This window comes from Calidris pugnax, unplaced genomic scaffold (assembly GCF_001431845.1).
Source record: "Calidris pugnax isolate Ruff unplaced genomic scaffold, ASM143184v1 scaffold70, whole genome shotgun sequence".
Lineage (NCBI taxonomy): Eukaryota > Metazoa > Chordata > Aves > Charadriiformes > Scolopacidae > Calidris > Calidris pugnax.
In genome coordinates, this window is record NW_015090862.1 from 14175375 (window position 1) to 14198839 (window position 23465).

Genomic DNA, 23465 nt, shown 5'->3' on the forward strand with positions numbered 1-23465 from the left:
AGCCTCAGAAATGTAGCCATCCCTTTTAAATACCACAGTTTCAAGGTGTTTTTGGCAACCCCACAAGGGACTCCCAAGAGTGTGTGGGACATGCAAAGGTTTTACCTCTTGCCCTCTTCCTCCTCCTCCTCGTCCCAACAAGACACAACACCAGCACATGATCATTTTAACAAGAAACCAGCTTGTTCAGGGCATGCAGGACAGTGTCTCGCCAGTCCACCGAGCCCTTAGCAAGAACACAGCCAGTGTGGTCTGTGGCTGGATTGCAGGGGCAACCTCCTCCCTGTGTGGTTCAGGGCAAAGCTCTGGCTCCTCTGGAAGGAACACAGTAATGAAAATTCAGCTCTCCCCTTCAGTCTGCAGCTTCCTGACCTCGTGCTCTGCAAGAGCAAGCTGGTGAGGAAAAACTTCACTCTCCTTTGCCCTCTCTCTTACTGTAACATTCGTTCTTAGAGTTCCTCTTCATCATCATCTCAGGGTTCTTTGCCTTGTTTTGTTTTGTGGGTTTTTTGCAGTAACGTTTTGAACACAAATTAGTGAAGCGATAGCATCCACTGGAAAGGGCATTATCAAGAATTATGGACCAGTTTGGCCATGCAATGGCCCTGAGGCAAAGCCAAATTGCCAAACCAGGTTTTAAACCCATAATCCAGGTAATGACCTGTCTAGAGGGTCTTGTGAATGTTATACGCTTGTGATGAGCCAAGGGTTGCTTTTTACTGGGACATAAAATTCTCTGAATGCTTTATTTAACTTTACTGCATTGGATGTTTCTGACTGCCTCTCTCCACGTTTCCTCTGTGAACAATTTCTAAGAGCAATGTGTAGCTCAGTCAGTTTTTCCTTTTTTATTTTTTCCCTCTTACTGAGCTGGTTGCAGAGCTGCTCCTCTCCAAAAAGCTGTCAGTGTAGCAGTGCTGACAGGCAGAACTCTGGCACCCTCAGGAATTTCTCTTTCAAGCCATTCCTGGGAGTGACCCTTTGACCGTGAATCTTGTTTGGTTGATGCCAGTGCTTCTCTCGCCCTTTTGGCTGGACACACACGAATTCCAGGCTGGCATTTCCATGCTGGCATCTCACAGCTTTGCACTGAGGTACCAACCTGTCTCTTCCTTGTCAGAGCCAGGGTTTAGAAAAAGTGAGTAATTGAAAACATGGATAATTTGCATAGATAATTACCCCAAACTCAGGATGCTGTTAAAGGTGCAAACTCTGCATCTGTGCAGCTCCACAGTTTGGGTGTGCAAGCTGCTGGGCTTGCAGTGGAAAGCTGTGATAAACGTGTGGTTGCATGCGGTGGGGTTGCAGACAAGGGAATCTATAGCAATTTGGCATGGGTAGCAAAATTTGCCTCTCCACAGGACAAAGGTAAAACTCCATCTTTGATGTTTCCTTGTTTGATGTCTGAGAATTGTATAGTGTGTCAGTAATAAAAGATCAAAGATCTCCCAGGTAAGGATGAGGTGCAGCTCTAAGCAAGCAGATGTACTTGGTACAAACTACTCACACTGTTTTGGGCTAGCACCTTGGTGCAAAATGGTCGAAAAAGTGGATTGAGGGACAAATTTTCAGGCAATGGAGGTGGGGCCCTGCCTTGTGGTTGGTAACAATTCATGGGAGGACACCAATGGGAGGAGAAGCTGCCCATCCCTTACCAGAAACAGGTACTTTCTCTCCATTGATGGAGAGCCCATGGGAAATAAGCAGCCAGTTCTTTGTGTTTGCTCTGATGGGAATTTTGTCCCAGGAAATTTCAGTGCAGGTATGTACTTTCCTGGACTTAGATGGGTTTTAATCCTGAGGCTGTGTCCAGGCTGGCTGCTAGCAATACACTGCAGTAAGAGCCAAGAACTACAAATTCCCGTTGTCTTTGCAAACACCACTGCAGTGGTGCTAATTGTCACCATCTCAAAGCCTTCAGGTGGCAGCTTCTAACTCACAGCACAGGAATTTGTTATGTTAATTATTGCTTGCCAGCCAGAAAGGCACCTGCACATCTACTCCAGCTCTCCTGGTGTTCTGCACTGCGGTCTCTCTTGCCCTCTGTGCACTTACTTGGAAGAAAATCATTTGACTCCTATGCAGAAGAAAGAGATTGGTGTCAGAAGGGCTGGGGTAATATCCCCACGGATCCTTATCTTTGGAGGCGGTGAACCAGAAAGTGTGCTTTTGTATGGTCCTAAGGGGACCCCAGCAGAAAAGCAAAGGAATTTCTAGTTGAACGTGGTAGAGGGGAAGGGGAGGAGATTTAGCTGTTTTTCAATATGTTTTATTTTATGGCGTTACTCCTCTTACAAACATGTGACCTGCAAACCCAGCGGGCTGATGAAGACAAGCCATGAATCATTTATGATCGTTTCGTTCTGTATTCGTTAAGGGATTTCTTGGTAGTATTGTGCGCCTTAATTGCACTTACATCCCCCACTCAGAAATTCAGGAGGGCGAGTTGGCAAATAGGGGAAAAAAAAAAAAATTTCTAAATCTGTGAGTGGCAAACAAAGCTTCTTTTCACATCCTGCACTTGCTGGAGAGATCAAAGGAAAATGCAGTCATTTCGCCCTCCTTCTGATCACATATTGATAAAGTTTATCTCGCCTGACTTCAGCTTTTAGCTCGACACAAATCCCTCTGAACCAGATGTCATTTATTATCCCTGTAGTGCACTTGAGTCCAGCAGTGTCTGTGCTGGCAGTTCAGCTGTGATATTCCAGCTCTTTGGGGAGCCACAGCACCCATCGTGGGTGGCTCCTTCCTGGGATTCCTAGTGCTGGAAGCAGGCACCGAACCCACAGCCAACAACAGGGCTGCAGATTTGCCTGCTTTTAATGTACTTCGGTTTAATTGCAGCAGCCAAGAGGATGGAGGTAAATAACAAAGTAATTAGAACTGTAATTTGGGGATCTTCCTTGTCACAGGGACACAGATCGTTTCTTTATTCTCCTCCAAAGGGGTATAACTTGGTAATAATTTTGTCGCAGTGACATTTATGGGAGAGACTTGAAAGGAGGAGAAGAAAAGAAACAAGCCAAGGGACGGCTTTCCCTTGCTGGTAACATGCATCAGAGCTGACGTGCTTCTGAAATCCTTTCCAAACCCCCCTCAAACAAGCACTTAGGAGTTACTTAATTGACCATTAGAGGATACAGAATTGCTGTTGGCAAGCCCTCGTCGCAGAGGGCGAGGATGGTGGGGACCACGGCTCTCACTTCCCCTGAACCCCTGTGCTCCCCCACAGAACCTCAGTGGCTGTTCCTGCCTCACCTCGGTCCCTGCCGAAAATGCCACCGTCGTCCCCGGCAAATGCCCCAGTCCCGGCTGCGAAGAGGCCTTCTTGACATTCCTCTGCGTGATGTGTGTCTGCAGCATGATCGGGGCCATGGCGCAGACGCCATCAGTCATCATACTCATCAGGTAGGACCATGGACGGGAGGATGCGATGAGCCTGCTGGGGGCTGCTCTTGGGGTGGGAGCTGGGCTGGAAGGACCATGGGGTACCACGGGGAGCTGCAGGAAGCCAAGGGTCCTGCACAGCTCCTGGCCTTTGCCTTTTTTGGCTGTGTGTTCCCATATCAGTGACTTTGGCTTAAGCAGCGGTTCAGTGCATCAAAAAAACCTTGTTTGACTAAGCACTCTCTGGTGGGGACACCTTGAAAGAGCTGCCCATATTTTCAAAAGATCTTGAACCTCCTCAGCAAATGAGGAGCTACGGGCACAGGCCTTCTCGTACGGTCCTGCCTTTACATGCAGGCAGGAATCGAAAACCCCAGCAGTCCTGCCTGAATTTCAGACCCGTTGTTTCAAGCTTTAATTAAGTAATTTTCTTTCTAAGCCACTATTTCTCTTGGTAGCACCTGGTTCATCCGTGGCACGGCCCCACCGAGCTCAGTGCCTACAGTACTGACCCGCCAGAGAGAATACGGGAATTGCTCGAGTACAGCTTTGGTAAAATGGGAGTGAGGAGGACTGGGCTTGAAAAGAGAGAAGATCCCTGCTAGAATTAGTGTGGGAAGGGAAATGCAGATGTGCAGTTTCCAGTCCAGGTAGTAAGGATGTTACAGTTGCATCAGGAAAGGGGCAGAGTTGCAGCCCCACGTTCTCGGCCCACAACGGCTCAGTAAGATACCGTTAGAGGTGGTCTGGAGATCATAGACACCGTGGAAAAACAAAAGGCTGCAGCAAAGGGTAGCTTTGGTCAATAACCCCCTGGCTGGAGTTTAACTTCTCTCACCCTGGACCAAGTCCAAGAACAGAAAGAACTTGAAAGTCTGAAGGACGTCTCTAAGTTGAACCAATATGAAAAGGTGGGCAAAAGTAGCTTATTCAAATAACTGACCTTGTGTTATTTCCAGACACATGGAACACTTCACCTTATGATATACGTATATATCTAAGCCCACATTTATCCAGAATTACTTATCTGTCCGGGATGTCACTTACTGAGAATAATAACCAGAGGCATAAATAGCAGATCCATTCTGCTGCCTGGAAAATTCCAATAAAATTCAATCAATAAGGTCTGTTTTAGAAACACACTCTTGAGTGGATCTTGGACAGAACAGCTCTGTGAGGGCATGTCTCCCTGCAGGATACAAAATGAGATATTCCACCTACTAGTTCATTTCTCTCTTTGCATCTACAGTAGCTAAAGGGAAATCAAATTTCTCATGATAAATATTGTGGCAAAAGTAATTTGAAGTTTGAAGAGTTCTTTGTTCAAGGGAGCTGCCAGCACCTGTAGGATCCTGAATGGAGACGTCTTGGTGTCGACTTCAAATGAGATAAGCCAGTCACCAGCCAGGAAGAAGAATGCAAGGGAATAAGAAAAGCAAAGGGAATATTAAAAATATTCAGCTCACAGCTGTAGGAAATAAACAATTCACACATCCAAATTAGTAACTACACTGCCCTCAGAATCACTGATAGCTACTAAAATGTGCAGGGAAGAGCGCTTTGCCATAGACTACCTCATGCTCTCTTGCAACTGCTTGGATTGCTAGAAGAAAGTTTTGGCATGTGTGTCCCTGGTGCCCATGGCAGTGACAAGTGGCATTGGCAGTTAATTTAAAAATGGACTTTAGTGTCTACAAATTAGATGTCTTGTCATTTGTTCATTGCTGGAGTCAGTGGGAAAAGATGATGTCTCCAGGTGGCAACTTTTACTCTGCCCTAAGGTACAGGGATTGACTTTGGTCTTAAATACAATGAAATGGACAGAAGGACACCACCACCAATTAAAAAGCCACTGTGAATATTTCACATTATTTTGCCATAAAATAAACTTTAATACTCGTTCTGTTTCCTTCATTTCCCACACAACTGTAGAGTCCTATTTGAGCCAAGCCATTAACCACTGGAACATTTTTCCAAGGGTAGATACTTCCCGGCATTTTATTGAGCCTGGGGGTCTGCCTGAAAACTACTGAAATTCATTCAGGGGTCATAGGCTTCATGCAGGAGTCAGGGTATGGTGTTACGTGACCTGTGTAGTGTGTGAGATGGGGCAGGTGTTCAGAATGGTCTTCTCTTAGCTTATTCTGGCTGTTTTACTAGTAATGACTGATGCCCCACCAATGTGTTTATACAGAGGACCACCACTGCCACCATGGAGGCCACTCGCAGTGCTGCCTGCAGACCTCTGTAAGGAGCTAATGGAAGAGGCAGCTTAGGCCTTTGAAGTTCCCCTGTGTGATGGATCTATTCATATGGGGATCACTGTCCTGCTTTCCCAGCCTTCATATACCGTGGGAAATAAAATGCTATTATAAGACTTAGGACCAAATTAATGATTTCTGAAATTCCAAAGGCTTTGCTGAGCCTACCCCAGGGGGATGACTTTAGCCAGTAGCATCCTTGAGTTAAGCGAATTAGAAAGCCACGAATTATTTTTTTAAAGCACCTTTGAAGGATGACACTGATGCGATAGAGTGGGTTGTGTTTGTAGCAATACGCAGTGCAACCTTGGCCTTCCCAGCATAAAAAATAAAACTAAAAAATTGCATGCTAAAATCAGGCCCATGAAAACTAGTCTTCTTGAGCACGTCCTCACTGGGAGGCCTGATTCAACTGGGAGGATGATGGACCAAAAGGCCTTTTCGTCCATCATCCTCCCTCTGTCGTTCCCAGTAGTTTGGGAAGTTTCTCCCTCCAATTTGCAACATCTGGAGCTTTGAAAGCATGATGGGGAGCTTGTAAATGACGATGTACTGGGATGGGAATTTCATTTTTCCCCACCCGACGACAAGATTAGCTGTTGTTATTAATGACTTAGCTAAATTCCTGAACCTATCACCGATGCAATTACTTTTGGGGCTGTAGGCAGTTCAGGCGAAGGGAGAAGAAAAACCCCATTAATGACTTTTTGAAGAGGTGGTGGTGGCATCGTGGCTGACAGCACAGAATGGCCACAGGGTGTGTTAATCAAAGCAGAACAAGAATCGATTTCACTCTCTCCCTCCCTCCTCCCTGCAGAACCGTGAGCCCCGAACTCAAGTCTTACGCTTTGGGGGTGCTTTTCCTGCTTCTCCGTTTGCTAGGTAGGTACAAAAATTTCATGTCTTTCTATCCTATCCTTTCCTCCCTCGCAGAAAACTGTATTTTTAACATGCAAAAGTTGATTTCTACTCCATGCAGTGCTGTGTTTGTCATGAGTGGGGTCTGACACAACGGGGTCTGGGCCCTCTCTATGAAGGATATCACGTCAAGGCTCCTGAAGGCACTTTTCCTGCCATTTGAATTGTGCTAATGGAAGAAAATGCTGTGTTGCATGAGAAATGACCATTTCTGCCATGGTTGCACGCAACCAGTTACTCTTCTACAGCTGTTATTAACACGTCAGTAGCTTGCAAAATTACTGCTGTATTGCATATTGCCGAAGTAGAGGGATATGTATTTTCATCCTCCTTTGAGGGACAGGACCTGTGTTACATGGGGTGTTTGTCCCTTCCTTTGGGTCCCTTGGAAAGGAAAACAGTAAAATGAGACAGGCTGAGTCCTTGTGTCCTCCTGTGGGTTAATACCCCATTAAAATGGATACGGCTGTTCCTCTGGACCAGTATGTGCTTCTCATGTCTGAATTAAAAGGAGCACAGTAGGCTGTTGTTCACCTGCTTCTCGTTTCTGGGTGGAGATTTTTTCCCCTGTTGAAGAGATGGTTCCTGTTTTAAAACTCCTATCTTTCAGCTCATTAATCTTAGTGATTCAGGGAAAAATCTTCTGATCCATCACTGTGTGGGTCCACCTCATGCACGGGGTTTCTGTGTGGTGTGGGGGTGGAATTTACTTTTATTTTAGCGGGGCACAGGCAGTACCTTCCCCGCATGTCATCCCTCCCCCAGACTCAAAGGAATGAGCTGGAGAGTAAAGTGCCCTCTTTAAAGCGCCATTAGGAAGTACAAGGCCAAAAATTCGACATTGCTTTGAATGCATGACCTCATTTATTTACTTATTTTTTGTAATACCGTATTCCCCATTAGCTGCAAGGGAAATGGTGGTCCCAGAGCAGTTTATGATAAAGCTAATTAGATTTTTATTGCTTTTGGTGAAGTAGCAGTAGTCATACAGAAAGCTCATTCAAGTAATCTTATCCAGAGCACAGATGACTCAAAGGGAAGCTTCTGGGTTGACTTGGGTCAGCTCTGGTTGAAGCCTTGCAAAGACAGCATTTTCTTTAGCTGTTGGTGCTGCTCCCGGGTTTTGGCCTGTCTTCAGCTCTCGTTGACTGAATGTGGAGTGTCAGCAGGAAAGTGTGTGAGGGGGATGGCTGTGGGCTGTTGTTTCCAAAGGAAAAAGTACTTAAGGGGGGGAAATTGTCTCTCTTTTCTCTTTTTCTTTCAAGAGAGAAAAGCCTCCCGAGACAGTAGCATCTTGAATTCCTCTAAAACCAGGCTCAGACATGTATGCTTAAGTTGAATAGATCTTTTTTTTTCTTCCAATAAAAAAGCCATAGTAAGAATTTCAAGTCAAATCTTTATACGTTGCTCTGTCACTGAGGAATTCCCATGAAATAAGACAATACATCCTGAAGCATATCCGCAATGTAGCAAGAACCCACAGAAAATGAAGAGAAAGGTACTTTTCAATATGAGCAAGGGTATCCAAATCTTGCCCTTAACAACCTGAGGTTTGAGAGTAGCTTTACTGATTTATTTTAAAAGCTTTTCAGTTCACCTTTAAGCTTTGACTTAAGAAGAGAGTGATAATAGCTGTTTCTTGAACCAAAGGAGAGTATTAAATACAGGAGATATGAGACCCGGAGGTGCAATCGTCGCTAATAGATTTCAGTAAGACAGAAGCAGCTTTTTTATACATCCCTACAGTTTCTGCAGTGCAATATATATATAGCAGAAATTTTTGCAACACTTTGCACTGAGAGGTAAAACATGATTGAATCTCTTTAATATTCGCTGTAATAACATGAAGCACAACTGAATTCAGCTGTTATCCTCCTGGATGTATTCTCTTATTCCATAGGAGTTCTGCTGTGAGAGGGCAGCATAACAATGTCTTCATATAAAAGCATTACTGCAGTTGTGAGAGTGGTAGAGCACTGGAACAAGCTGCCCAGAGAGGTGGTGGAGTCTCCTTCTCTGGAGACATTCAAAACCTGCCTGGACACGTTCCCATGCAACCTGCTTTAGGTGGACCCGCTTTGGCAGGGGTGTTGGACTAGATGATTTCCAGAGGTCCCTTCCAACCCCATATCATTCTGTGATTCTATGATTGGAGCCAAAGGATTGGAATGGAAATGTCTGGAATGGTAAAGAGTTTTAGACTTGTAAGATCCCAGAGGCATCCTTTCTGGATGGTGTTCACTGTGCATCCTAGGAAAGCCTCCACTTACCAGGAAGCTTTTGTTTTTCCTACAAATCCATGTTGTTTGCCTCTCTTCTTTCAACATGATAGAAACACAGTCTTTCTCTCTCAGAATGACTTTCCAATCTGCATTGCAGCCCCTCAACTCCCTTGTCTCAAAGGGTCTAGGCACCAAGTCACTCCTCTGAGTCTCTTGTCCTCTCCTCTGGTAAAAATTACTTGAAACACTCACTGGTTGCTACAAGTCTTCCCTATATTTTTCTTCAAGGTTTCCACACCCATGCCTGCATTCACATAGGTGTAGCTTTGCAGTTCAGTGAAAACAGGTCCTTCCTCAAATCTTATGAGGAGCAATTTCCAGGCCAGATTATCTTGAGAACCTGGAAAGCCAGCTGAAGCCAGCAGATGGGGATGATCGCTCTTTCTGAAGTTCAGACTGTGCATCTCCAAAGCTTTCTATCGACACCTCTCAGCATGGTAACAAGTAGGGTCTCACGCATCAAAATTGTGATCCAAATGCAGTTTTCTCTTGGTCCAGAAAGTGGAGGCTCCTGCCTCCTCGGTCACTGCCGCATCTGGATGTTACCCCCGTAGGTGGCAGCCAGCACCGACGCAGCACTGCACACCCAAAAATGCATTCACCAGCACAATCTCTTTGCTTTTTTCTGGCAGAAGCCCAGCTGAGTTTTTAAATTCCAGGTTGAGTGAGCACTCATCCACAGGTTTCAAAGAAAAAAAAAGAAAAAAACCAAACAACCAAATAAAAAGCATCTTTTTAACTTAGAAGCAGAACCAGCCCAGTCTGGAGTTTCCAGGCATTGAAATGACAAACAGGGGGCTGGCGATGACATTTTTTCCAGAATGTAACCAGCTTTTTAGATGTGATGACTGGGACTAGTGTTTTTAACAAAAAGATTGTCTTGCTTTTGTATCATCTGTTTTTATTTACTACATTTGTGCTATTAATGACTGGTTAAAACGAGTACCAAAAGCCCATATAGCCTTTCTTAACTCCTGCAGTTATTAACATATAAGGAAGATCAAACAAAATCTGCAGAGCTCTAGACATCAACAAAATAAAATAAAGAGATCTCAGATAACACAGGGAACAGTGAAGACAACCAATTTATTTGTAGTCTAAGGATGTGTCATGAATGTCGCTATTTTGTTCGTGACAAGCTGAAGGAAAATATCTTTTTTAAGTATGGAAATCCAGGTTAATGATGAAACTGGATCCAAGATTAAACACTTTCCTGTCTAGGAACTGCACTCCTTGTGTCTGTTTGTCTACACCTGAATTTATAGAGTCCCAGGCATCACAGCACCTGTGAATGGAGTGATATTGTTGGGCCCATGTTGTGCCCACCCACTATTTGGTTTCAGTAGATATGATGCTCTCCTTTGCTTGCTGTATTAACCTACAGCAATTATTTTATCGACCAGGGTTTTTTCCAGGGTTTATCCACTTCTAACTTCCCCCCATAAATACAGCAGAAGGAAGAGAAATGTTTTACATACATATCCCCATTTTCTTCAGTGCTGGCTGGGGAGCACAAAGCTGGGACATGGATGTCCTGACCACCATTGGGGTAATGTGAAATGGGGGCTCCTCTACAGTATCCCTGTAGAATAGGGAAAAGTAGAGAAGAAAAACATTGTCTTTATTAGTTAAATGAGATTGGAGTGATTACTTTGCTTTAAGATTGCAGCTCTGCTGCAAAGCATGATTGAGAACCGCTCATCAGTAGTTAGCTGGAGTGGCTGTGGGAGGATCCTGCTGTGATACTTCATTTAATGGTGCACTGAAAATTCCCCTTCTTTTCAGATCTAATCTTTGGCACCTATTAGAGGTCATTGTTTATTTTCCTTAGACCCGGAGAAAACCTTCGGTGTCAGGAAAAGGTCCAAAACTAGACCTCAGTGCCATAGCTCATTTCAGGCTCTGAACTGTGGTCCTATGACATCCTTCAGATGAACTCCCCAGAGTGTGGAATTACCAATACCTAAACAGAGAGCAAGCTGTAAGCCTGTCCTCCTCCTCTTTCATTTACCCCTCCACCCAGTCTCATTAGGCAAACGAGAAGCTTAATAAAAGCCACTTAAACTTGAGTAAACTCCTTCCTGCATGTTGATATCAGCAGGAATCTCTTCTGTAGATGTTGAGTCCAAGCTAAAAACCCATCCACAGACTTTGTTTAGGTTGGTTTAGAACTTAAAAAATTAGAATCACAGGTTGCAGCTGGGACTGTTAACCTTGATAAAGTATCCTCTCTTTCCATTCACCACCACCCCATCTTTTCTCTTTATCATAGGATCATAGAATGGTTAGAGTTGGAAGGGACCTTAGAGATCATCGAGTTTATCGTAAGGGTCATAAAAGCATGATTTTTCTCTCTTATTTTGACAGGTTTTATCCCACCTCCGCTGATCTTTGGGGCTGGAATTGACTCCACGTGTCTGTTCTGGAGCACGTTCTGTGGCGAGCAAGGAGCCTGCGCGCTGTATGACAACGTGGTCTATAGATACCTGTATGTTAGCATTGCTATAGCCCTGAAGTCTTTTGCGTTCATCTTATATACCACCACCTGGCAGTGCTTGAGGAAAAACTATAAAAGATACATCAAGAACCACGAAGGTGGTCTCAGCACTAGTGAGTTTTTTGCCTCTACTCTCACCCTAGACAATCTGGGGCGGGACTCGGTGCCCCCAAATCAACCACACAGGACAAAATTTATCTATAACCTTGAAGATCATGAGTGGTGTGAAAATATGGAGTCTGTTTTATAGTGACTGTGGAGGGGTGAACTGTATTAATAATACAAGGGTCCTTTTTAATAAAAACAAAGAAGAGAGTGAGAATGAAGAAACACAACTGCAAAACACCAACGGCAACACAGGAAACTTTTGTCTTTTTCTCAAAGTCAGACCCAGCCAGGATTCTTGAGAACAGCGTCTTCGAATGGGATCACTTGTGAAGTCCTGCGGGGTGTTGGAGAACGCCAGGAGCACCCCCGTGGCTGGGTACCAGGCCCTTTGATGACAGTACGAGCTTCCAAGAAGGTCATGGGAGACCTCGGCAAAACAAGACAGGCTTGTTCATGAGGCCCAGAGAAAGCAAGGTGATAACAGCAGTGTCATAACAAGCGTTTGCAGCTGCAAACAGGGCCCCCCCAGGGATACGTGGAGCCCCCAAAGGGTTGGCCAGTCTGGGTGCTGTGCTCTGGTGATGGCAAAGAGGGGGAGCGGTGCTGGAGGTGTTCACCAGTCCCACTCCATTACCAGCCACTGGTGGCCAATAAATACCTTGAGAGCTGCTGGAAGCCTTCCAGGTGGCGGGCAGTGCTGTCAGAGGTGTCCGAGTCCTTCCAGCCGAGGCGTATTCGCAGCTTTTGTGCTTGTCTGCGGATAGCTCTGCCCAGATCTCTCAAACCCAGTCAAGTTCAAGACATTTGCTCACACTTGCCAAACGTGCTGTCATTTTTAAAGGGGGATGAATTCCAAATACTTGTCTGTGTAGTCCTCTAATAAGATTTTTTTTTAAAAAAAAAAACAACTTATTTTCAAATCTATGTTAACCCTTAAATCGCTGACACTTTTCCATAGGGAGGATTTATTTATGCTCGTTTGGGGAAGGATCCTGTTTAATTCACCCAAACATAATGTGACTCAAGGGGTTTGTTTAATCCTCTGCGTTTTTTATCCATACGCCTTCATTCTAATATGCTACCAAGCCAATGAAGACACATAATATGTTTTTAAAAAACGGAACGAATGCACTGTGTCTCTATAAAAACAATTGTCAGTTGGAGAATTATAGATAATATGATGATTTACATAATATAGTTTTTTTTTCATATTCTATGTGACTCAGTGAATACATATATATATGGAGAGGCTGTTTATGTTCTCTCCAGTTTTTAAAGATATATATATATAATTTGCAATCTAGAAATTGTGTGGTGGATGTTTTCTTTAAAGTAAGTGTGCGTGTGTGTGTGTACAAGATGAAAGGAATACTGACCTTAATCCTGCAGCCCTCACAATTGATATTTTTTTTTTTTTTTCCCCTGAGAGATTCCATTGACTTCAGTGGATGCTGTGTGAGGAAGGTGGAATAAATCTCCCTACCCGGAGGCCACGTTTTGCCCTTAGATGTGCAAATGGTGTTCCTGGGGAAGGCTGAGTTAGGGCAGCAGAGGCTGGCCAGCATTGAGCACCTCTGAAATTTTCATTCAGCCCCTCAAGTTGAAGGCACCCATGCAGGAGCAGATTGGGCTTTGCTTTTGCAATGCAGCCTTATCTAAGCCTGCAAAAGTCATGGGGGAGCTTTTATCTGATTTCAAGAAGCGTTGGGTCAGGCTTATTTTGCATACCTTTTCTTTTTTTTTTTTTCCCTCCAAAACATTCCTGCTGGGAAGCAATACAAATTGGTTGTGTTTGATGAGTTTCCCCCCCAGAACCAGACCCATTTCCAATGGACTAAATGTCAGAAGGGTTTTAAGGGTTAGCATCGTAATCAAAAAGCTCCTTTTTTTTTTGTTTTGTTTTGTTTGTATTTTGAAGCTGTTGTGAACTTGCAGGTGTTTAGAGAAGTCACCTGGCATGTGGAACCGAATGCTGGACGTCAATTCCATGCAGCTGGTGGAGGGGCTCATCTTCCCCAAGTCCTTGTCCATTGCTGGCAGTGGACACCCCAGAGTTGGCACAATTACACAGGGTTGATAACTTGCCACTCATGTTCAACATCTTTTTAGCAGACTTTGCTCTTATCTAGGCATTGAAACATGGGTGTGCGGTATCAAACTGCTTCCACTTGACTGACTTTACATGTGTGTTTGTAATTTATGCACAGCATTATATGTTCAGCAACAATAAGGGCAAAAACAAAAAAAAAGGGTGTATCAAATAAACTCCACTGTGCCAAATACTCAACAAATATTGTAATTGCAGATATTTGAGTCTTGGTTTTCAGCCATGTTAAGAATCACTTGATTAATGAAGGAGTTTAAAAAAAAAAAAGTTATTAAGCTATGCAGTGCCATTGTTATGTTGGGTGGTAAATGATGCTTTTTAGGCCATTAGATTGGTTTAGTATATCCTGTCTGCTAAAATAGAGATACTGCATCCATAAAACAATGAATTTAAAAAAGGCACAGGGTGCATAACTGTCTCATAAAATATGTATAATTGTCAAGTATAAGCCTTTGAAATCATTCTGTACAGTTCTCTTCATTCTGAAAATTTATTACTTAGACTGCTGTCTTTTCAAATGTTAGCTCATAATTTTATACTATACACACACATTCAGACTCGGAACACAAATGTCACAGAATAGAAACATTCTAAAAGCCTGATTGCTTGAAATTCTATAACCCCTTTCACAATTTCATTTATTTTTTTCCCCTCTGAAAGTCCAAGGTGAAGGAGAAAAGCATGCTGACATGACGCAGAACAAACTCCCAGTCTTCAATTGTCAGTTGGACAAAAAAGTCCCCCTTGACCAGAGTCATAGAGGATTCCAGGGCACTTAATGTTTTAATTATTTAATTTTTTTGTTTGTTTAATCTTTTCACTTGGTATGTATGGGAAACACAGTTGAATGGTGTTGTTTACATTATCTTTAAGCTGTAACTTCAAATTCCTGCATGATTGTTGTTTTATTTCTTTTGATAATGTAACTTTTGAAAACTTTCTCCCCAGCCCACTCTTTGTGTTTTATAATGTAACTTTCTCCCCAGCCCACTCTTTGTGTTTTTTAAGGATGTATCAGTTGCCTGCATCATGAAGGGCTTTACTGTCAGTGCTTTGGTAGAGATTCAAGAGCAGAGCTTTAGTTTAAAGAAGACACACAAACCAAAACCTTCATCCATCCCAGCAGGCTTTTTGAGTTTTCTCTGATTTCAAAACCACAACCCAGTTTTGCCTGCAACCCAATTTTTGTTAGAGAATAACAAATGAAGAGTCTCAGAACTTCCCAAATTTCAGTATGGGCCTTTGCCTGTCAGCACTTCGCTTCCATCCCGCAGCTGCCTTAATCGTGCAGGAAACTTCAGAACGAGGATGGAGTTAGAAAAAAGCCCATTCCTGGGAGCAAAAACAGGGGCATGGTCTGAGCTGTGCTGTCCAGATCCAATGTTGGACATTTTTCTCTCCATATTCAAGGGCATTGAAATTCAGGGTTTTGTTGAGACCTCAGTCTCAGCAAAAATGTTATTTTGACATTTCCAAGCACTGTGTTCCCTGCGTGGCTCTCTGCTAAGGAATGGGATGTTTGGGAAAAAAAATAATAAACTACTTGAGGTTTAGCAGTCTCTATGGGATTGTCCAGTTGCCTTGCATGACTTCAGGTTGGGGTTTCCTTTGCCTTGCACAGATACCACCTTGGCGTAGCCCCAGTGGAATCAGAAGGGGACCCCAATCTAAAATTGGTGCAGATGACAGTAACGTTGGTCCCATCGGTTTCTTTGCATCCTTGTCAACAAGGGGATGCATTTTCAGAACGTTCTTTTTATACGTATCAAAATCATACATTTTTTCTGACGTTGCCCAGCATGTTTTGGATGTATAGTGGGACCAAGAAGGGCCATCACTTGAAATATTTAGACAAACCTTCCATTCCTTAGGAATTCAACTAATAGGGGCCTCACGCTGCTGTGCCCCTGCAAGATGCACTGAACTACTTAGTGCTGCTATTATTAATCTCAGTTGGGTCTCGCCTTGCTGGGAAGGTGAAAAGGAAAAGATGCAGAGAGGAATTAGCTTCAATTAGCTGAGTTAGCTATGCTTCAGAATGCTTCAGAGTTGAACTGTTGGTCTGCAGACATTTGGAAAGGGATTGGAGTATTTCCAAATGGCTGAGATGCGTTGGCATTTTTTTCTTGGGGAAAAAAAAATATCAAAAAATTAAGGTAATGAGTGAGATTTGGAGTCCTTCCTATCCCCATCAGAGTTTTATGTTCATCAGATTGCTGTTGGAGGCAATGTGCTTCAGGTCTGCCTTTGTGTCTCAGTCAGACATATAAGTTTTCTCAGTAAACGAGGTCCTGGGAGACAGAAAGGCAACTCCATCTTGTAACCAGCAGTTTCACTCCACAGCAAACCCGAGACAACCTGAAGGCTACCAGCACTGTGAAGCTTTAGCCCCCGAGCCAGCCACGGCTGATGCTGCCACGTGAGAGTGTGTCACAGCTGGGTGTGTTGGGCTCAGTATTTTCTTAAGACATAGACAATCTTGGTGTGATATTTATTTTATTCTTGGCAGGTGACGTGGGGAATTGTCAATATTGAAGACACATGCAAATGCTTCACTGGTCTGATGCGATAACAGCTTTGTTCCTTTCTTCACAAGGGTTTCCAGACCTATTCCCTCTCTGCCTTTCGACACAGCCATGCTCATCTAGCCCCCTAATTTCGCGTGAACTATCTTTGCAGACAGAAGGAGGTTTGTTGTTGTTCTCTCTCTAAATCTGATTAATGCCTGCAAAGTTCACAGGCTTTCTGTGCGCAGGGCAGAGCACCCCTGAATACAGCAATAATGCCAACCTGTTCCCATTTGCATTAGGAGTTTCTGCTTTTCTCACCTAAATGTGAGTTCACCTCTCCCAACATCACGTGCTACTGCTGTCTCTCGCCTTTTCTGTTGGCAGCAACTCTACGAGACTCTGGATATTCTCCTTTCCTTCCAACATGACACTCTCCTGTCCCCACAAGGCAGCCGAGATACAACTGGTGTGAACATAGGCAGCAGTTTATTAAGATGGGCAATTATGAAATGAGAGCCTTTGGCATGAGCCAGGCTCCCCTTTGGTTGTCTGATGATTGATCCAAGGAGGAAAGGAGCAACCAGAGCATTGTGGCTGAGCCCGTGGAGTCCCTGAAGGGATTATCCACCCTTCTCCTGGGTAGACCTACCTGCCCTGCCTTCCTGAGACCCACGGTTTGTGGGCATTTCTTCCAAACTGACCATCAGCTTCCATTCTCCAGCCACAGTTCTTCCTTCCTCCTGTTGGCAAAGCACAGCTCAGCTCTACCAAGGCAACACGAGGTGTTCAGAGTCACTGAGTGACATTTAAACTTGCCTGGGATGCCAGCAGGTCTTACTTAGTATTACATATGCTCAAAATATTATGGTTTGTTCTGCTTTTATACACAAAATCTATTACTTCTAGGCTGCAAAAGATGTTTTCTATCATTCCATTGACATTTTTAGCCGATCTGAGTCTTAATACAATTGCTTTGCTGAAAAATGGCCTTTCAGCAGTTCTTAGACATTAGGTACTTCTTTATTAACTACTGATGCCAAGTAAAATCTTCGGCCATTGTCTGTTCCCTGAATCCAGTGGAGCAGGAGGCTCTGGCTACTCAGAAGCAATACTGGTGTTCTCTTTGATAGAATATTAACATGGCCCACTTTTTTTCAGCTTCAATCTTGCCACAGCTGCTCAGTTGTGAGCATCCCTCAGTCCTGAGAGGACACGGGAACAGAGGAATCCATTTAGATGGCTGCAGGAGTGGAACTGTAGGATGTATGTAGTCTGTACACTGTTTCGCCTGTCAAAACCTTGCTTCAGGCTCTATTTGTTTGATGAATGGAGTGACTCCAGGGACGGGGTCTTCGGGATACTATGAGTTTGCCATGTTTCTCCAACTTTCTCCAGATTTAGTGCAGCAAAGCAAAGTGTCACACCCCAGGAAGGTAAAAGATTAGCCATACCCTGACACTTCATAGTGCTGGGCTTGTCCTACACAAAGTTGGTGTCTGCAAATGGCAGAAAGCAATAAGAAACTTGTCTAGCAAATAATTTATAGCAGCTTCATAAATGAATCTTCCCTTTTATTTCTTCCTTGTGAATTGCTGAGAAAACCAAGAAAAGGCCTCCAGTGTATTTGCAAGGTCGTTTCTGCATATCATGGGTGGTCTGGAGGGGTCTGGAACAGCTTTCTTATAATTCATATGTGTTGGCTTGTTCTGACTAGACATAGAAATCATGGGGGGTATTTCTGCTCCCCAAGTTCCCTCGGCTGGACTTTTCTCATGAGTACAAATATTTAGTTCAAAAGTATGTGATTAGGAATTGAGTAAGAGGATCCTTGCTCAATGCCAGTGGGCAGAGCGCCACTGGACACACACTGCTCCAGGACAGCCAAAGTGCTGGCTTCCAGCTTGCAATCCCCTTTCCAGGAATATTCTCTCACAGATGCTTGAAATTCTCTGCCTCTTCCTGTGTTCCTACCAGTTAATGCATTCATTTGAGTAATTACTGAGAGCAAACACAAGAAGGGTATGAACCCAGACAAAAACAAATTGGTATTAAGGTGAAGCAGGTGGTGCAAATTTTATTTGCAGTGTTTGCACGGCTCCTGGATGGGAAGGAAAAATCTCTCAGGAATCGGGGAGTCGCATATGGCTTAAGGTATCTTAGTCCTTCCCAACTGAATTGCCAGTCGGTAGGACAGCAAAAGGCATCTTTCCCTGCTGTTAGCCCTTCAAAACCCTTTTCTTTTGCAGTACGGCATCGCACAAATACCAGTGCATTTACCCCGCAATGTAAACTACATCTCAGTGCTGTGTTTTCGGTGCCTCACAACTCTCTAACTGTGTGAACTTGAAAGGAAAGAAATGCCCCCTGTTCTTCTGCCTGATCGGAGGATGCTGATCCCTCTTGAAGACTCACAGCTGCTTTTCCTGAAGTCTTACGCACAGTGGGACCAAAACTGTGCTCTGTGGTCGCAGGTGGCCTATAAGCTGTGCTCAGAGGTCTGTAGCTTGGCTACAGCCCCATGTTGCCTTCACAATGTTTTCAGTCAAAGCACGGTGATGAGACTGTGCGTAACTATCCCGGACTAATGCTAAGGATTGCCAACGGTCTGTGACCACCAAAGTTTGGGAGCCTCCATGTTAGCACATGAAAGCAGCTCCCATCATCTGTTTTTTGGGAAGGAGCCATCTCAGAGCAGGGTTTGGTGGAAAACTGCAGCAGCGCTGGGACCACACAGAAGGGAGCTCCTGGTTGGCTCTGTCCATAGGGATGGGAGCAGGGGAAGAGCTGTGACCTTTTAAAACCCATAGTGCCTACCACTGCAAACGGAACGCTGTATTGTATTAAATTATACGTGACTACCATGTAAATAAAGTACAATAAATGTGGTGTTTGTTAGGATTTTGATACAAGTCAAATGCAGTCTGCAGAAATGTTTTTTTTTTCCCCGCTGTATGTACTTTTATCACATTCCAGGCATGGGGACATCTTGGGTCGTGTGAGCTAGAAATGCATAAATGGCGTTAGATGGGAAATGTTTGCAATGAGAAAATGTTACAATTCCTTTTGCCCCGCGTGGCTGAGACACAAGCACCATATGAAAACCAGCCAGAGTGGAGGGAGCTGGGGGCAGCTTAAATATGCAGGAGGAGAACAGCACCCAACTTGAGGTGTGGTTTGTGAGCAGAAGAGATGGTGCTGCCCGGCCAGTCCTTGGCCACAATTCATTTGTGATAGAGGAAAAGCAAAGTTTTAGTTTGGCTGTTTTCTCTTTGCTTGTTTTCCTGATGCAGGAGCATATGCCTTGCCTCTGTAACCTGGTTCTTCTCCACCCTTGAGATCCTTTAGCAGCAGCTACAGCTGAGCAAACTTGAGAGCTTAAAATTCAGAGCAGATTGGGAAGGAAGTTCTCCTGTCTTTAACTCAAGCAGCTGGCCCCTCTGTGGCTCTGGCAAACACTGAGGGGCTGGTTTTTTGGCTAATAATATTAGGAACTTTGTTCCTTAACGCGCTTCCTCCTCCATTCTCATGTTTCTCCATGGTGTAATAACAGAAATTAATTCATTTCAATGAGGCAGGTCTGCTCCGTGCCCTCCAAATCCTGATGCATCTCTTAACTGGGATCTCAGTGAGTTTTCCCCAGTCGTCAGAAGCTTAGGAATTCTCTGGCAAGTGTTTGCAGCTGATGTGTGGATGCAATCCTCCATCAGTGTGTGGAGGGTGCTTCCACATTTTGTTGGAGGAACAGGACCTCCCCATGCAGTTTGTCTCACCTGCAGCTCAAAAGCCCCACGCAGAGCTCTGTGCAGTCCTCCACAATATTGGAGGGCTATGAACCTGCCTCTGAACCAGCCCAGACAGTGATGTTTGTCCCTCATATCATTGCTGTTCTTCATAGGCACCTTGGCAGAGCAGCATTTGGGGGTGGTTGTATGTGAAGAGGGTTCTTCCTGCACAGGACATCTCCACAGGTGGTCTGTAGACCTGGATGAGCCCAGGTGCCTCCCCCCCTGCCTCAGGCTGTAGGTTAGTCTTTTCCTACAGTGGAAAGTGGTCCTCAGAAAGGTCTCTGAAGTGTGCTGGGCTGACTGCTGGTAATTTTGCAGATGTGTAGCAGCACTTCCAAAATAAACCAAAACCTGGTTTGGAAAAGTAAATGTTTCACTGTACAATTGATTTAAAGAAGAAAAAAAAAAAAAAAAAGAAAAAAAAAAAAAAAAAGAAAAAAAAAAAAAAAAAGAAAAAAAAAAAAAAAAAGAAAAAAAAAAAAAAAAAGAAAAAAAAAAAAAAAAAGAAAAAAAAAAAAAAAAAGAAAAAAAAAAAAAAAAAGAAAAAAAAAAAAAAAAAGAAAAAAAAAAAAAAAAAGAAAAAAAAAAAAAAAAAGAAAAAAAAAAAAGAGAAACCACATGCTCGATATATTTTGAGTACTGTGTTCTGTATTTTTGCAGCTTATATTTTCCAGATGAGCAGTTTAGAGATATGTGATGTGAAATACATACTGTAAGTTTGCTGTAAATGATATTAAAAACACTATTTTCCTTCTTCTTCTGTCTCACTGGATGATCTCTTTGGTTCTGCCAGCTTAGCTGGCTGGGCTGGTACTCTGTCTCTCCCAGAAAGTTTTTGGTTTCAGTAGCAGCAGAGTTGAGACTTTGGGTTGGAGATTTGATGCTGAGGTTGAAAGTTTGGTAGAAATGGCAGTGGGGCTGAAGGTGTTCCCGTGCATGTGTGGTGTCTTCAGAGGAGAGGTCTTGGTGAAAAAGTGGATGTGACAGAGAAGGTAAGGCAGATCTTTGGAAAGGGAAAGATGAAAGTTTAATTAACGGTTGTAGAAAAGGAGAGGGAGAGTGAGGACTTCTTAGATGGTTGCAGAATGGGGGAACTTGAACACCTGGGAGACAGTAAGATGAGGAGGAGCTCAGAGGGAACATGAGTTGAGCAGTTAGGAAAAACGCTGGATGTCTCGTTGATGACGAACGTGTCTGGTGCTCTTTGTGTCAGTTCAGCTGTGGAGGGGAAAAAAAAAAAAAGAGCTTTTAGCTAAAATAGCAACAGCTCAGTGAAGTGTCTGAGCCCTGCAAAGCACCCTGAGCCCCTGCAGCTGCTCTTGCTCCCAGAGCTGCAGAGCCTTCTCCCGTCATCTCCATCAAAGCGCCCAGTGCCAGGGGGTCAGGCCAGCAGAGTGGCACGTTGGTGAGAAAGCGATGGTATCCATCTCCACTTCTTCTAGCAGGCACATCAGTCAGAATAAAAGTCAGCGCTTATTTGACCCGTTGTTTTTAAATGTTTCAAATCTGTTGTATGGAAAGAATCATTTTCTCCTGAGCTTCTACAAAATGATGCTAAATGAGGCAATTACGTTCAAACCGAGTTGAATATTCAGCTACTCCTTGTTTGTTTCATTTTTTTATCCTCCCCAGTTCCAGTTCCCTCTTCTGGAAGGCAGAGAGCAAAACAAAGATTAAAAGTTAGAAAAAAAACCCCTTCCATTTTACTGCATACAACTTGAATCCAAACACTGTTGCTTTGAATTCACATTCAAACAGCAGCAAGCATTGGAGAACGATTCAGGAGAAGGGAGCGAGGGAGGAAGGCTGGAAAAAAATATTTTGCCTAAATGTTGACAGCAAAAAGTCTCTTATTTATTCCATTTTATTGCTTTCCCTCAGCTTAGCTACTGCTGGTGTCGGAGCCCATGCAGACACCCTCTGAAGGCATCACTGCTGCATGCTCCACTGGCCATTCCTTACAGGTCCCCTGCTGTCCCCCACAGTGGGTGCACACACCAGCACACATCACACCCAGCTTCTCAGGGCCTCCCTTCAGCCGTCCTAGACCTTGAATTTTGCCACTGCCTCTGACAGAACCTGGTTAATTGGGTATTTACCGAGCTGGATTCTGTTTTGGATGCAGATTATTAACCTTTATGTCAGCTAGAAGATATTACACCTGGTAAAGTTAATGTTTCGAGACTGGGAGGTTAATGTGTCAGTGCTCAGCCCTCCCTAATTAGCAGCAGGGCTGTGCGTGTGGCTGTGCTGTGAGTCCTGCTTTAATTAGAAAGGACTCACAGATGGGTCACATCAACAGCATGAGCATATCTGCTTCCTTCAGCTCTCTCTGATGCAACTCTTCCTTGCTGTCCCTGGACCGTGGGTAAGTCTTGTGGTGGTGGCCCTAGGGAAGGTGTGATCTTGGTGGCCTCCCCAAGGCTAGTCTGCCTGTGGTCTTCTGAGCCTGGGCTTGGTCAATAGCAGCAACAGGTGATGAAGACTGGGGAAGCTGCCAGCTGAGGAGGTCATTGTGTATCGAGGAATGTGCTTGGCGGAAGGTCTTAGCTCTGTGCCAAGTTTGCTCAGCTCCTGAAGCCTCAGGTGATCTTTATGGTGCCTTTGAGCTGACTGAATGACTTGAAGTATTTATTTAGGCTTTAAAGAGTGTGTTTTGGTTTTGTTTTATGATGTTCCTGTGCTTGCTACTAGAACATGCCCTAGGTTGTGTGTTTACTGGAGTAGGGACTGTGCAAAGAGCAGTCTGGAGGTCAGGAGTGGAGAATATTGGAAGAATAAAACATGTCACTGGAGTTCTGAACTTTTGTACCAGAAGCCTTGTTTGAAGAGCCCTACGCAGCCAATCAGGGAAGACAGACAGATCCCATTTTGTTTTTGGCAGGGCAAAATTAAATATGTATCCCTTGTCTCTGGTTTCCCCTCCCTTCTGTGGGCCAGGCAGGACCATGGGTTTGTGCCTTGCAAGAGCAGGAACTGCCTGTCTTCAAAGAGCTGTTTGCAGCTCGTGTCCTGGCTGACCCTGAGCAGCCCTGGACCATACAGTCTCCTCACTACAAATCCACAGAGGTCTCATTACCTGGAGAAAGGGGCTCTTTCACCAGAGGTAGCTGCCTGCTAATCCATGGCTCCTCTGGCTGAACCTCCTGCTGTCTCTCTCTCAGCTCTGTGGGGACGGACCCTGGCTCGCGTGGCTGGTACCAGCTAATGAGATCAGACGGGTGCTTTCAGTGGGCTGGGAGCCTGAAGGTTTCTCTTTCAAATCCAGCTTTTAAGCAGCAGGTGTGTTCCCTGCAGCCACACTCTGAATCGTGATCCTGTGCCTCGGATGCTGAGACAAAGGGCTTGGGCACCTCTGGGCTTTGCAGATACCCAGAGGCCTTTAAAACGTTACCCATCACTTCGTTATCGCGGTACTACTGGCCATGGCTGCTTCCAATAAGTGAGCTAAATTCCTCCCCCCTTGCTGGGTGGCAAAGGACCATGTGTGTCATGCAAGGAGCCTGTGGACCCTGGCGTGTACAGGCACCCGGCGTTGGGATGCTTTTGTGCAGGGCAGGAGGAAAGTGCTCAACACATCCCCAAGTGATGCCATTATCTCCAAGCC

The 23465-nt window shown here is 44.4% G+C and overlaps 1 protein-coding gene across 1 annotated transcript in view; it reads left to right on the top strand.

Annotated features, from left to right (window-relative positions):
* SLCO3A1 (solute carrier organic anion transporter family member 3A1) overlaps positions 1-14005 on the top strand; it is a 143550-nt gene extending 129545 nt beyond the window's left edge. The window contains exons 8-10 of the mRNA XM_014944738.1: positions 3236-3411; positions 6469-6533; positions 11219-14005. Coding sequence (XP_014800224.1) covers positions 3236-3411; positions 6469-6533; positions 11219-11598 — 621 coding nt within the window. The 3' untranslated portion in view covers positions 11599-14005. The remainder of the gene's footprint in view (positions 1-3235; positions 3412-6468; positions 6534-11218) is intronic.
* Positions 14006-23465: the final 9460 nt, after the last annotated feature.